General features: G+C 36.1%; 1 protein-coding gene across 1 annotated transcript in view; it reads right to left on the bottom strand.

Moving 5' to 3' along the window:
* The window catches only part of PRKCI (protein kinase C, iota), a 71,308-nt gene that overhangs the window by 15,270 nt on the left and 43,493 nt on the right, over window positions 1-12,545 (bottom strand). Inside the window, exons 7-12 of the mRNA XM_010835231.1 lie at window positions 10,153-10,207; window positions 8,951-9,009; window positions 5,765-5,941; window positions 5,230-5,327; window positions 4,227-4,313; window positions 2,163-2,298 (exon numbers count right to left, since the gene is read on the bottom strand). Of these exons, the coding sequence (XP_010833533.1) occupies window positions 2,163-2,298; window positions 4,227-4,313; window positions 5,230-5,327; window positions 5,765-5,941; window positions 8,951-9,009; window positions 10,153-10,207 (612 nt within the window). The remainder of the gene's footprint in view (window positions 1-2,162; window positions 2,299-4,226; window positions 4,314-5,229; window positions 5,328-5,764; window positions 5,942-8,950; window positions 9,010-10,152; window positions 10,208-12,545) is intronic.

The raw sequence follows: 12,545 nt of genomic DNA, 5'->3' as shown, positions 1-12,545 counted from the left end.
AAATGTGCAACAGCATGTCTAAAAACAAAATGCATACCTTAACTAAAAGATATTTTAAACACAATATTGTAAATCAAATATATTTCAATAAAAATTTTTAAAAAACTTTATTGCTAAAAAATGTTAACACAGGGTTGCCACAACCTTCAATCTGTAAAAAAACACAGTATCTGTGCAGCACAGTAAAACAAGGCATGCCTGTACAAAGAAATATGGATGGGATTTTAGTTGTTTTGTATTAATGGCAATGGCTTGACATACAGTGATGGTTTATGACATGCACTTGCAGGGTAAGATTCAGAGGCAAGGGATGCAGTCTGTTAACCTGTAAAAGAGCTGTACTAAATCATTCAGCTTTGGACTGGATATCTGAATGTACGTCTATCAGCCAAATTACTTACAGCATAAAATAGATATTATTATGAAATCCCCCTGCTGATAAAAAATAGTTGGAGGCACATCAATTTATAAAATAGCTAAAGTTTTCAGTCAATAAAAAAATCAATATTCATAAAATATTTCAAACTCTGAAGATGTTAATTGCAGTTTTCATATGCCTCCAGTCATCACTATTCTCGGCATTCCTTATATAAAAGCATCTAGTGAGAAACTGAAGAAATTAAATTAAATAAACCTAAAGAAAGCATTTCTAGAAAAACTATGGAAAAAATCTTAGTGTTTTAGATTTCTCAAAGAATAATTATAAAGAAGAGAAATTCATCTAATATTTGCTTAAGGTCAGACTTTAGGCAAGTTTAAATACTGACCCTTAAGTCATAAGATAGGAACATTACAATTTCCAGGGGACTTATTTCCCACAAGCTTAAACATTGGGTGTAAATGCATTAGGTTGGAAAAGAGACAAAGTACTGTTGGTAAGGTCTCTGAACACAAGTTCAAATTCTGGGATCATTTCCTACTAATAACATTAAACAACTCCTGGAGAAGGAGGCAGAAAAGGAGGTAAGTGGAACAACCAATTTAAAGAATTACTGAAAAAAAACCTCTAGAAGATTTATCAAAGATCTTGATTAAATTGATTGAGGATCTCTGAAAAGAATGAGAGTATGTAACAAACCAGCATTATTTTTCATTAAGTGTAAGAAAAGATCAAGTAATAAGTTTTCTTCAATATCTTCTAGGCAAAACAGAATGCTCAAGTTTCTTTGAATAAAAGAGTCAGGCTGGGATTTCCCTGGGTAGTCCAGTGGTTAAAAATCCACCTGCCAATGTAGGGCACACAGGTTCAATCCCTGCTCTGGGAGGATTCTACATGCCACTGGGCAACTGAGCCCCTGCAACAATTAGCAAGCCCAGGCGCCTAGAGCCTGTGCTCCAGAAGAGAAGCCACTGCAACGAGAAGCCCGAGCACTGCAACTAGAGAGTAGCTCCCACTCACCGCAACTACAGAAAGCCTGTGTGCAGCAACAAAGACCCAGTGCAGCCAAAAATAGATTTTAAAAATTTTATTAAAAAAAAAAAAAGAGGCAGGCCCTAGAGGGACTTCCCTTAGGTGAATGGGGACAAGCAGTTAACACATTCACATTCACAGGCTTGCTACCACATTTACCGTGTGAAGAAAATTCTGTCTAGGTTATTTTGACAAGGAGAGTAGTCCCCTACACATTTTCTGAAAAAAGACTGGACCTTTAAATGAAACACTATTACAAAATGAATAAAACACTCAGACATAAAGGACATGTCCTGAGAATAACTAAAATTCTTAAGTTTGCTCTATTGTACTTTATGTCAGATATTTAAATATGAAAAAATATTAGATTCCCTGGGAAAATCTTGAGCGCATTATAAAGAGTCACAATCAAAAGGCAAAAACTTGGAAGATGATATGCAAGCTGTTGTGCTAAAGTCTGGGACTGCAGATAGTCTTTACCTACAGATTTTATTTAATAGTAGCACGACTTTCAAGATAAAAAAATACAGACAATAAAAAGAAATGAACTTTTACAGCACATGTAACTTCATAGAAAATGTGGAATTTCATAAATGGATAGGAGATCAGTACAACTGTCTCTGTTTAGGATACTTTTTGCCATTTTAGCACAAAGTAGCAACTATTTCCCCAGTTTTGAATGTAAAATTATTTGACCAAAACAATTTCCTGAGCTGTTGAGATCTTCTCAAAAACTAGAAACTTCCCTCACCTTACACATGCCATAGTCAGTGAGTTTAATGTGTCCTTCAGAGTCCAGCAACACGTTGTCCAATTTCAAATCTCTATAAATTATCCCTCGTTCATGAAGATAATTTAATGCTAGACTGATTTCTGCAGAATAAAATCTAAAATAAAATGAAAAATTAACTCATTTGATTCAAGTTTTTAAATCGTGGTAAGTTTCTAGAGGAAGGTATTTAAATCCTACTTCCATCTGCAAACCAGAACATCAAAATCATGTCAAAAGATTTTTTTCCTCCCAATGTTTTTAGGAATAATACCAAAACACAAATTGAGGCACCACTTTAAAATAGCTGAGCCCCAAACACAATTATAAAAGTTCCAGTCTAAATTAAACCCATACCTTTCATAAAGTTTAATTTGAAAGTCTCAAACAGGGATTCCTAATCTGGGTCCTTGGATGGACTTCAGAATGTCCACACTCCTACAACCGGATACAAAGTTGTATGGATATCTTTTATAGTTTCCACAGTTTTCATCACTTCTCTAAGGGACAAAAGACCTTCCAAAAGGCTAAGAACCACTGATTGGTCAAAAATGGAAAGAATACTGAAAGCTGACCATTCAAATAATAAAACCCACACCAAAATTCTAAAAAATGAGTTAAATTATTCTATAACAGGAAGACATTTTCAGAACTGCCACCAACTCATTGGTGATAGGAAAATTTTTGACCTGAATAAAGCTGCTTTGGTGAGTATTATCGTGATCATGTTTGGAGATGTGTAATACACACCTTCTAGCTACGTAATTCTAAAAACAAGGAACTTGAGCCCTTATCCTGTATCTGGTTCCTACAAAAGCAAAGATGGTATAAAACCAGAACGGGCACTTTAATAAAATAAAAACTAGGCTACATTCCCTTAGTCCAACGGAACAAACAAGGAACAAATACTGGCTATATCCACAATTCAAAATATCATCTGTGGCTTTGCTATGAAGGGTGATCATTTGTCAAAGCTGAAATAAATAATGAACATACAGTAAATTAAACAAGATAGATTAATACACTTTACACCTTCCTATAAAATTGAAGGTTATTAACTCTTTTTGATAAGAAATATCAATGAATAGCAAGATTTCCACTAAATAAGTTATTTTTTAAAAATGAGTCTCCAACCTTTGTTAAATACACATACAAACTCACTTGCTTCCTTTTGGCATTACTCTCGTGAAGTGCAGAAGGGTAGAATTATTTCTAATTATGAGTAAAAAACAAAACAAAATACGGCACTGACGGATTAAACTTCTTATCCAAGGCCATGATCCTTCCCCACCAAAGTCCTCGAGAAACTATTTACTATCTTGTATAATAACATCAAATTAAGGGCACTAAACAAATGATATTTAATACTCTTTTCTCTTATTAATCAACATATATGGAATCAGAGGGGGGAATGCCAAAGGCAGAATAATTCAGAAACTATAACTATGGAAGAACAGTCAGAATTACATCATAGTTAAGAGGAATTGTTTCATTACGCTCAAGTAAATATGAACAATAACCTTTATTCTATTTTATTTCATTTTATTGGCTGTGCTGTGAGGCATGCCAGAGATCTTAGTTCCCTGACAGGGACTGAACCCATGTCCCCAGCATTGAGGGCACAGAGTCTTAACCACTGGACCACCAGGGAAGTCCCAACAATCATCTTCTAACAAAAAACTGTCAGAGATCACTGCATACATAATAAGATTAATATGTGCTTATAAATTCATTAGTTATTTCAGTGGCTGATACTGAATAGACAAAATATTTGAAAATAATTGAGCTTAGTAGACTAAAGGTTTCCCCTTGAATACTGTTTATACCTCTCAACTGCTTATATTATTAAATATGTAATACATAATGCTATATATGTAATATTACAATATAAATTAACTTTTAGCTCAGCCTCTACATGACTTACAGAGAATTAGTTGGAATCAAAATAAATGATTTATCTACTGTTTTGAACCACCGACATATAAAAAGTCCCAGAAGTACTCCTACCAAAATCCAACACACAGAAACAATAAACACAAAACTTACCTGGCATGCTCTTCAGGAAGTTTTCTTTGTCGTTGCATATGAAACATTAAATCTCCTCCATTAACATACTCTATAACAAAGAACAATCTAAAACACAGGAGAGAACACATGAAACCAAGACCCAAAATAAGGCTGTGTCACTTCTGCAGTTTAAACACTAGACACCAGTCACAGTACAGAGAGCCTTCTACAAGATAAACCCGTAACAAACATTCCAGGAATTTGGTGGAAACAAAGGGTGACTGGAGGAGAAACCACAGAAGATACAAGAAAGCAAACCAAAGATAATAATTCTGTAACTTGCTACTTTCATTCTCAAGTAGTACCACTTGCGATCCAGAACTGTCACTCCCACCCCAATTTTAGAAGGTGCAATGTAAGTCATTTCCAATCGTCATTTAAAGTGAAAGAAGTTAGGATTTACCACCTAATTAAACTCTAGGAAATTTTAAGTCCTAAAACTAGAATTTTGGTGATATTTAAAAGGTTGGATATCTACTTTCTCCTGCCATAATTCTGACTTTTTTTTGGTGTAAAGCAAGTAATTTCCTCGGAGAAGGCGATGGCACCCCACTCCAGTACTCTTGCTTAGAAAATCCCATGGACAGAGGAGCCTGGAAGGCTGCAGTCCATGGGGTCACGAAGAGTCGGTCACGATTGAGCGACTTCACTTTCGATTTTCACTTTCATGCATTGGAGAAGGAGATGGCAACCCACTCCAGTGTTCTTGCCTGGAGAATCCCAGGGACGGCGGAGCCTGGTGGGCTGCCACCTATGGGGTCGCACAGAGTCGGACACGACTGAAGCGACTTAGCAGCAGCAGCAGGTAATTTCCTAATGCTGATCCAACAGGAGTTGCAGGCAATTATGAACACAGTACTGTTGTGTTTCCATGTGATTTCCACTTCAGGAATTACTGTAAAAAGGGTTCTTACTGTATAATATACCAAAATGTTCTTATTGTGTCAAACCCAGGAATCATTCCATTATCTTTCAATCTTACCTGCTTTCTGTCTGAAAGCAAGAATGCAGCCCAACAAGAAAAGGATGATTGGATGCCTGTTCAAAAACATGTTTCTCTGTCTGTACCCAGTCAATATCCTATTTTAAAATATGAAAGAAATTTATGTCAAACTAGAATGACAGTATCAAAACTATGACAAATTTGTTCTTAGTAATTCTATTACCATAAATGCAATTACTAACTAGGCTAAACATCAAAAGCATTGATAATCATGAAATAATAATTTATATACAAAGAGAAACTACTACCCAGCAAACCTTTCAATATTATTAAAGAGTCTAGCAAACTTTTACAAAGCTCAAGTACTTTCCCTTGATAATAATATGGTTTGATGTTTATTTTTTTTTAATCTAATAATCATCAGACAACTTTAAATATATATTTTAAGCAGTCTGAAGCATGTATTTAGAAAAGCAGACTAAAACAATAAGGCACAAACATTGACATCTTTTCTGATATCATACGCTTAAGCCAATGTAATAGTTTAGAGGTAATAAAACATCATTGTGCTTACCTCATCATCATTGACAAGCTCTTTTTTCACAACTTTCATTGCATAAATACGATCTGTTTTTTTTAATCGTACCAACAGTACTTTAGCATAACTTCCTCTTCCTATTACTCGGAGCAAATCAAAGTCCTGAAGACCTAAACTGGAAGAAGCTTTGCCACTTTCCCTGGTGTTCATTGCCTGTTGAGGACATTTATATCAAAGAGCTATACCTGAAGTATTTTGCATAACAAAATATACTTCTAACACCTAGATATACCTGTAAGATGTTTAAATATTTTCTGATTTAAATTCTTAATTATTTTCTTACATCAACCCAAATGATAGAATCGCACTACTTAAGAGATAGGATAAATTCATGAGTTGAGGTCAGAGGGGTGGTGTTTGGAATGGAGAAGAAGCTGAAACCTGGGAAACTTTAAAAGATGTCTTTAAAAGAATCTGATAATTTTGGGGAATGGAGGCAATGAAGACATAAGCATTAAAAAAAAAAAATGACACTAACTTTGGTGACCAGGAGATTGGAGGTATCACTGATAGAAAAAGAAAGTGTGAGCACAGGATAAGACTGGCAGAGTTGATGAGATAATGAGCTCAGTTTTTCACACTGAAGTTAGAAGTTACAGTGAGAAGTTACTCATCAAGATGAGTCTGCTAGGAGCTTAATGTATGAAAGCTGAGTTAAAACTACAGGCAGAAAGCAAGCAGGAGGCAGCTCAGCTAATGTAAAACATTCTTATTTACACAATATCAAGCCTTCTTTGGAATGACAGTCAGCCCTGTAAATCATTCAGAACCAGAAACTTAGGCTTCTGATTCTTCACAAAGAAGACTAAAGATAATCTTTTATTAGATGCCTGCAAAATTCTCAGCATACAACCAACAGATGTACGCATGAGAATTAAGTGTGAATTCTCTGAAGTGAAGAGTATAAACAAAAGCAAGGAGCAACTTTTCAGAAAGATAAACTAGTAAGCACCAATTGGGTGGGAGGGAAGTATTATGAAAACTGAAGGAGAATGATGATTCAAAAGAAAATGCAGAAATAATAATGTGACTTGGGAAACAAGGATAAATGAACAGGAGTGAAAGAAACCAGATTAGGGCAGATTAAGAATGCAGAAAATGGTAAAAAAGATAAAGCAATGTATAGACTAAGTATGGTTAATAGGAAACCATAAAAGAGAATCAAATGGAGTGAAGGTAACAGTTTCTTCACATAAACAATAATAAGTCTGAATGAAATGACAGAAGCCAGAAAACAGTGGAAAGTCACCTTTTAAAGGGCCCAAACCCCCTTCACCCCCGATGTTCTACAATCCTAAAGCCTGAAAAATAGCCTTCAAAATGAAAGTGAAAGAAACACATTTTCAGACAAACAAAAACTAAGGAAATCCATCACTAGTTATTCTCACTAAAGGAAACACTGAGTTTTTCAGGAAGAAAGATGATCTCATATGGAAGCAGACACACAGGAAGGACACAGAACAAAAGAATAAGATATGGATAAACCAAAGTAAGGACTGACTGTTCAGAAACACTAACACACACATGCAGAATTTTAAAATAGGACAGAAAAAGCACTAAAGGCAAGAAGTGAGCATGAGTGAATTTAAAGTGCCCTAAGGTCCTTGATATCCTGGAAAATGGTAAACATATTATTAATAATCTGTACTGAATTTAAGTAAGTTAAGGGTGTAAGATGCAATCCCTAGAACAACTAGTAATAAAACAGCAAAAGAATGTCAAACAAACTAAAAGAGATACAAGAAACTGGGATAGGAGACTAAACAGGTAACCAACAGATGTGCTTCAAAACAGTACAGGAGTGAGAGAAGTGAAAGTCGCTCAGTCATGTCCGACTCTTTGCAACCCCATGGACTACAGCCTGCCAGGCGCTTCTGTCCATGAAATTCTCCAGGCCAGAATGCTGCAGTGGGTAGCCGTTTCCTTCTCCAGGGGATCTTCCCAACCCAGGGATCAAACCCAGGTTTCCCAAATTGCAGGCAGATTCTTTACTGCCTGAGCCACCAGAGAAGCCCAAGAATACTGGAACGGGTTGCCATTCCCTTCTTCAGGGGATCTTCCTGACCCAGGATTGAACCTGGGTATCCTGCATTTTCAGGCAGATTCTTTACCATCTAAGCCAAAGGGAGTGAGAGAAGCTGGTAGACAAAACATGTACAGACAATTGTTTTAACTGGGTAATGGACACAGGGGGTTGTTATAGTATTCTGTTTACTTTTATTGATACTTGACATTTTCCATAATAAAAAGGTAACCCAGAGTAAAACATAATACCACTTATCAAACAATGGAAAGAGAAAAGGAGGAGGCAGTATACTAGTTTGGGTGCTAGTGGTAAAGAACCTGCCTGCCAATGCAGGAGATGTAAGACATGGGTTCGATCCCTAGGTGGGGAAGATCCCCTGGAGGAGGGGCATGGCACCCCACTCCAGTATTCTTGCCTGGAGACTCTCAAGGACAGAGGAGCCAGGTGGGCTACAGTTCATAGGGTCGCAAAGAGCCAGACACAACTGATGCGACTTAGCAAGCACAACACAGTATACTAGTTTAAACCTTTCGTGGCCAGAAGTATATAAAGTTGAAAAACCTGAAAAAGAAAGGGATAAACACATTGTGGACACAACTAGAAAAGATTAAAAAAGGTTGTTTCTCAGAAGTCAAAGTGGGAGTGAAACATGTGAGGCATGCTAAATCTTACCATAAGCTTTTTTAAAAAAATTGGTTATCATTTTAATTCAACATTTTAAATTAAACTGTTTAAAAAACTGATAAACTGTTTAACAGTCAGAAAAAAAGATGGGCAGTTAAGATGTTTAATTATTTATACTTTAAATAAACCATTAGTCTGTAAAATGGAAGGATCGAGATTTTTAAACAATACTACCAAGTATTTTGAAACACCATTCTTAAGTACATTATAATTTTTAGATTATGCTACCTTAAAATGAAAATAAGTTATCCCACCACACCAGACTGTTTGATTTAAATGATTTTAGTAATTTAATTAACAAATCAGAATAAAACTCTAGAATCATTAAAAATCATCCCTATATTTTTCCAGTATGACCTAAAATTTAAGCAAGTCAATCTGTCATGGTTTTAAACTGTCACGTGTTATTAAAAAGCTGATGACATAATGTACCATAAGACTAATTATCTTACCTCCTTTTCTTCACCAACTTGGTCCAAACTCTCATGACTTGAAGGATTATATGGAATTACTAAAAACCCAATCCCAAACATTTAAAAAAAAAAAGAAGAAAAACACAGTACACATTAACTAAGTTACACAAAATTTTCTCATTTAATTTTTCTTACTTTTTATTTTTCAATAATTGTTCATCATTTAAAACTGAATATCTGTCCTATTAATAACAAATTATACATAAATATCAGTTAAATTCTAATCTCTAATGAGGGTAAAGAGAACGAACCAATCAATAGCGACTACTGATTTTAACAAACACTTTTGCTATTTTAAAATATATTTTTCTTCTTTACAAATTCCTTCTAAAAGGGTAACCCTCTAAACCCTATTTAATTATATTAGTATGACTGAGACATAAGAGATGGAGGGTCTCTAGTTTAGACTAGATTGGATTCCAGGTTTCTATTCCTTAAAGCAGCTGGGGCCAAAAAAACCTACATTTCATATAACTAGCTTCTTCCATGAAGAAGATGCCACATTCTGTCCTTCTAGAAAAAGTCCCTTTTTCTTGATTCATCCCAGATCAGGCTGCCATGTCCCATATAATTGCTCTCCAAATTTCTCAGAGACATACTAAAGGTTTTGTATCTACTAGACATTTGAACTCACATGATCTTTCTTGAATTTTTGATACAGCATCTCTGTATCTTTTACATCATTTCTTCATCTCATAATAGAGTTTTATTTTAAAATGTCGAATAGAGTCAACAGTCCACAAAATCAATACGTCTTCATTATTGAAAAAAAAATAGATTTGGTATATAAAGAGGTCTCAAAGAAATTTATCGGAATTAAAGGAAACAGTCATTTGCTGTAGTTTACATAGTTGTCTTTTAAAAATGCCAAACATATATGTTAAATACTGTGATTGATGTTAAATCCCCAAAATATGGTTACATGGAGAAGGAAATGGCAACCCACTCCAGTGTTCTTGCCTGGAGAATCCCAGGGACGGCGGAGCCTGGTGGGCTGCCATCTATGGGGTCGCAGAGAGTCGGACACAACTGAAGTGACTTAGCAGCTTAGCAGCATGGTTACTTAGCTTTTATTTGGGAAGAATATAAATGTCTTTACATTTAGGCGAAAGATTGACATACAGAAGTCTTTAGGTGACACTTTCTTAATGAGCAGTAGCTTGTGCCACCGTCATTCTTACCTGTCTGTGCGTGGTCTGAGTGCATGGATGACTGGTCCATGGGCATCATTGGTTCCTACAATCATTTCCAAAGACACAGTAACTTAGTGGACTCTTATCAAATATCAATACTTCCATAAATCCAGAAACAATATCATTTTGATGAGACACAGCATATTAAAATTTAAATTTGAAATGTAACTTAGTAAGGATTATACTACTATATACAATTTATTTTTAATTGTATTACATGAAACAATACAACATTCCTATGAATGAGGTAATGTTAGCCACATTTTACAGATCGCAGAAAAACCAAAATTAATTTCAGTCCCTTTTAAATCCTTCTGCATTTATGAACTCACACAAGTCATTCCATTGACTAAGAATACTCAAGAATATATCAGTAATCTGGATAAATTATTTTCACAATTTCTGGCTTTCTGCTGTTGTTACGATTGGCTTTCAACCTCTCTAACCTCTCTCTAACCATAAATCCATTTGTAAACTTTTTTGAACTAGCTAAATAACGTTACTATCAATGAGCTACCAGTTAAAACCTACTTTCACAATGTCCAGAGCAGGTACTAAGAATAAATATGTTATAATCATTCTAAAACAGTGGTCCCCAACCTTTTTGGCACCAGGGACTGATTTTGTGGAATACAATTTTTTCACAGACCCAGCATGTGAGGGTTTCGGGATGATTCACACTCATTACATTTATGGTGCACTTTATTTCTATTAATATTACATCAGCTCCACCTCAGATCATCAGGTATTAGATCAGGCATTAGGAGCCTGGGGACCCCTGTTTAAAAGACAACTTAGAAAGACAAATGCAGCATTTCGTGCGCTCCTGGGTCCCCATGGATCAGCATCCAGTGAGCGGAGTGGAGGGGTGCGGACCACAGACCCAAGACATGATGGTTACTAACAGACTTCCCACAGTACTTCTTCATTCCATGTGGACTCCTTCAAGGGCAGTGGAGCATCACAGCTTCCCTTGAACTTCGCCTGGAATATATAGGTGGACTATAAAGAAGGCTGAGCGCAGAAGAATGGATGCTTTTGAACTGTGGTGTTGGAGAAGACTCTTGAGAGTCCCTTGGACTGCAAGGGGATCCAACCAGTCCATCCTAAAGGAAATCAGTTTTGGGTGTTCATCGGAAGGACTGATGTTGAAGCTGAAACTCCAGTTTTTGGAGAGCTGACTCATTTGAAAAGACCCTGATGTTGGGAAAGACTGAAGACAGGAGGAGAAGGGGACGACAGCGGATGAGATGGTTAGATGGCATCAGCGACTCAATGGACACGAGTTTGGGTAAACTCTGGGAGTTGGTGATGGACAGGGAGGCCTGGCGTGCTGCGGTTCAATGGGGGTCGCAAAGAGTCGGACACGACCGAGCGACTGAATTGAACTGAACTGAACAGAAAAACAAATGCTGTTCAAGGACACTGAAAAAACCCTGATGTTGAACATCAGATCTGTATTGTGAGCAATGCTTAGAAATCCATGAGTTGACACATAGTATTATGCCTATCATCCCTGTAGTTCCCTCAGTGAAATGTGTTGAGAAAAGCTCTTCCTTCGTGGTATAGATTCATGAAGAAGCTAAATAGCATGAATCCTTTACGTTGACAACTGTGAATTTAAATCTCCTGTGAATCCTATGTGACAACCACACATACCAACATGATTTATTAGTATTATATCAATATTTTTAGTCCTACTGTATTTCAACTAAAAATGTCACTATACAATGGTACATGAAGTCAAGACATAAAATCAGGGCAAATACAAAATATTCCATCCTTTGAGAAAGGGAGCGAAAAAATAATGTGCTTTGCCTATTGCATTTTTATGTATTAGATCCTTAAGTATTTTATTCACCACACCCAACTGAATGGTTCACAAATGTTTCAGAGAGGAAAGATTATTTCTCTTTAACAATGAGGAGTTCAAGTGCTCTCAAAGCAAATATCGGACGGTAATCACCATGAAGGACAAAGTTGATTATTGATATTTATATTACTCATTCGTTAGCTTGCCAAAGGTTCTAGATCTGTTACCACATTTTTTTTTTTAATAATATCCAAATGTGAAAGTGAATGTGGCTCAGTTGTGCCTGACTCTTTGTGACCCCATGGACTATACAGTCCATGGCATTCTCTAGGCCAGAATACTGGAGTGGGTAGCCTGTCCTTTCTCCAGGGAATCTTCCCGACCCAGGAATGAAACCAGGGTCTCCTGCATTCAGAAAAATCATGTCCTTTGAATTTCCATTTTACTGTATAGGATCACGGCCACGTGATTACATAAAATTGTTTAGTTTCCTTTATGTTTCTCCTGTTTGATATAGATATCAGCCTTTGGTTCTATCACTAGCATTGCAAGTAAAAAGAAAAAAAAA

The sequence above is a fragment of the Bison bison genome, unplaced genomic scaffold (genome assembly GCF_000754665.1).
Source record: "Bison bison bison isolate TAMUID 2011002044 unplaced genomic scaffold, Bison_UMD1.0 scf7180017864040, whole genome shotgun sequence".
NCBI lineage: Eukaryota > Metazoa > Chordata > Mammalia > Artiodactyla > Bovidae > Bison > Bison bison.
The sequence above is the reverse complement of the archived record's forward strand: the minus strand, read 5'-3'. Positions and strand labels throughout refer to the sequence as shown.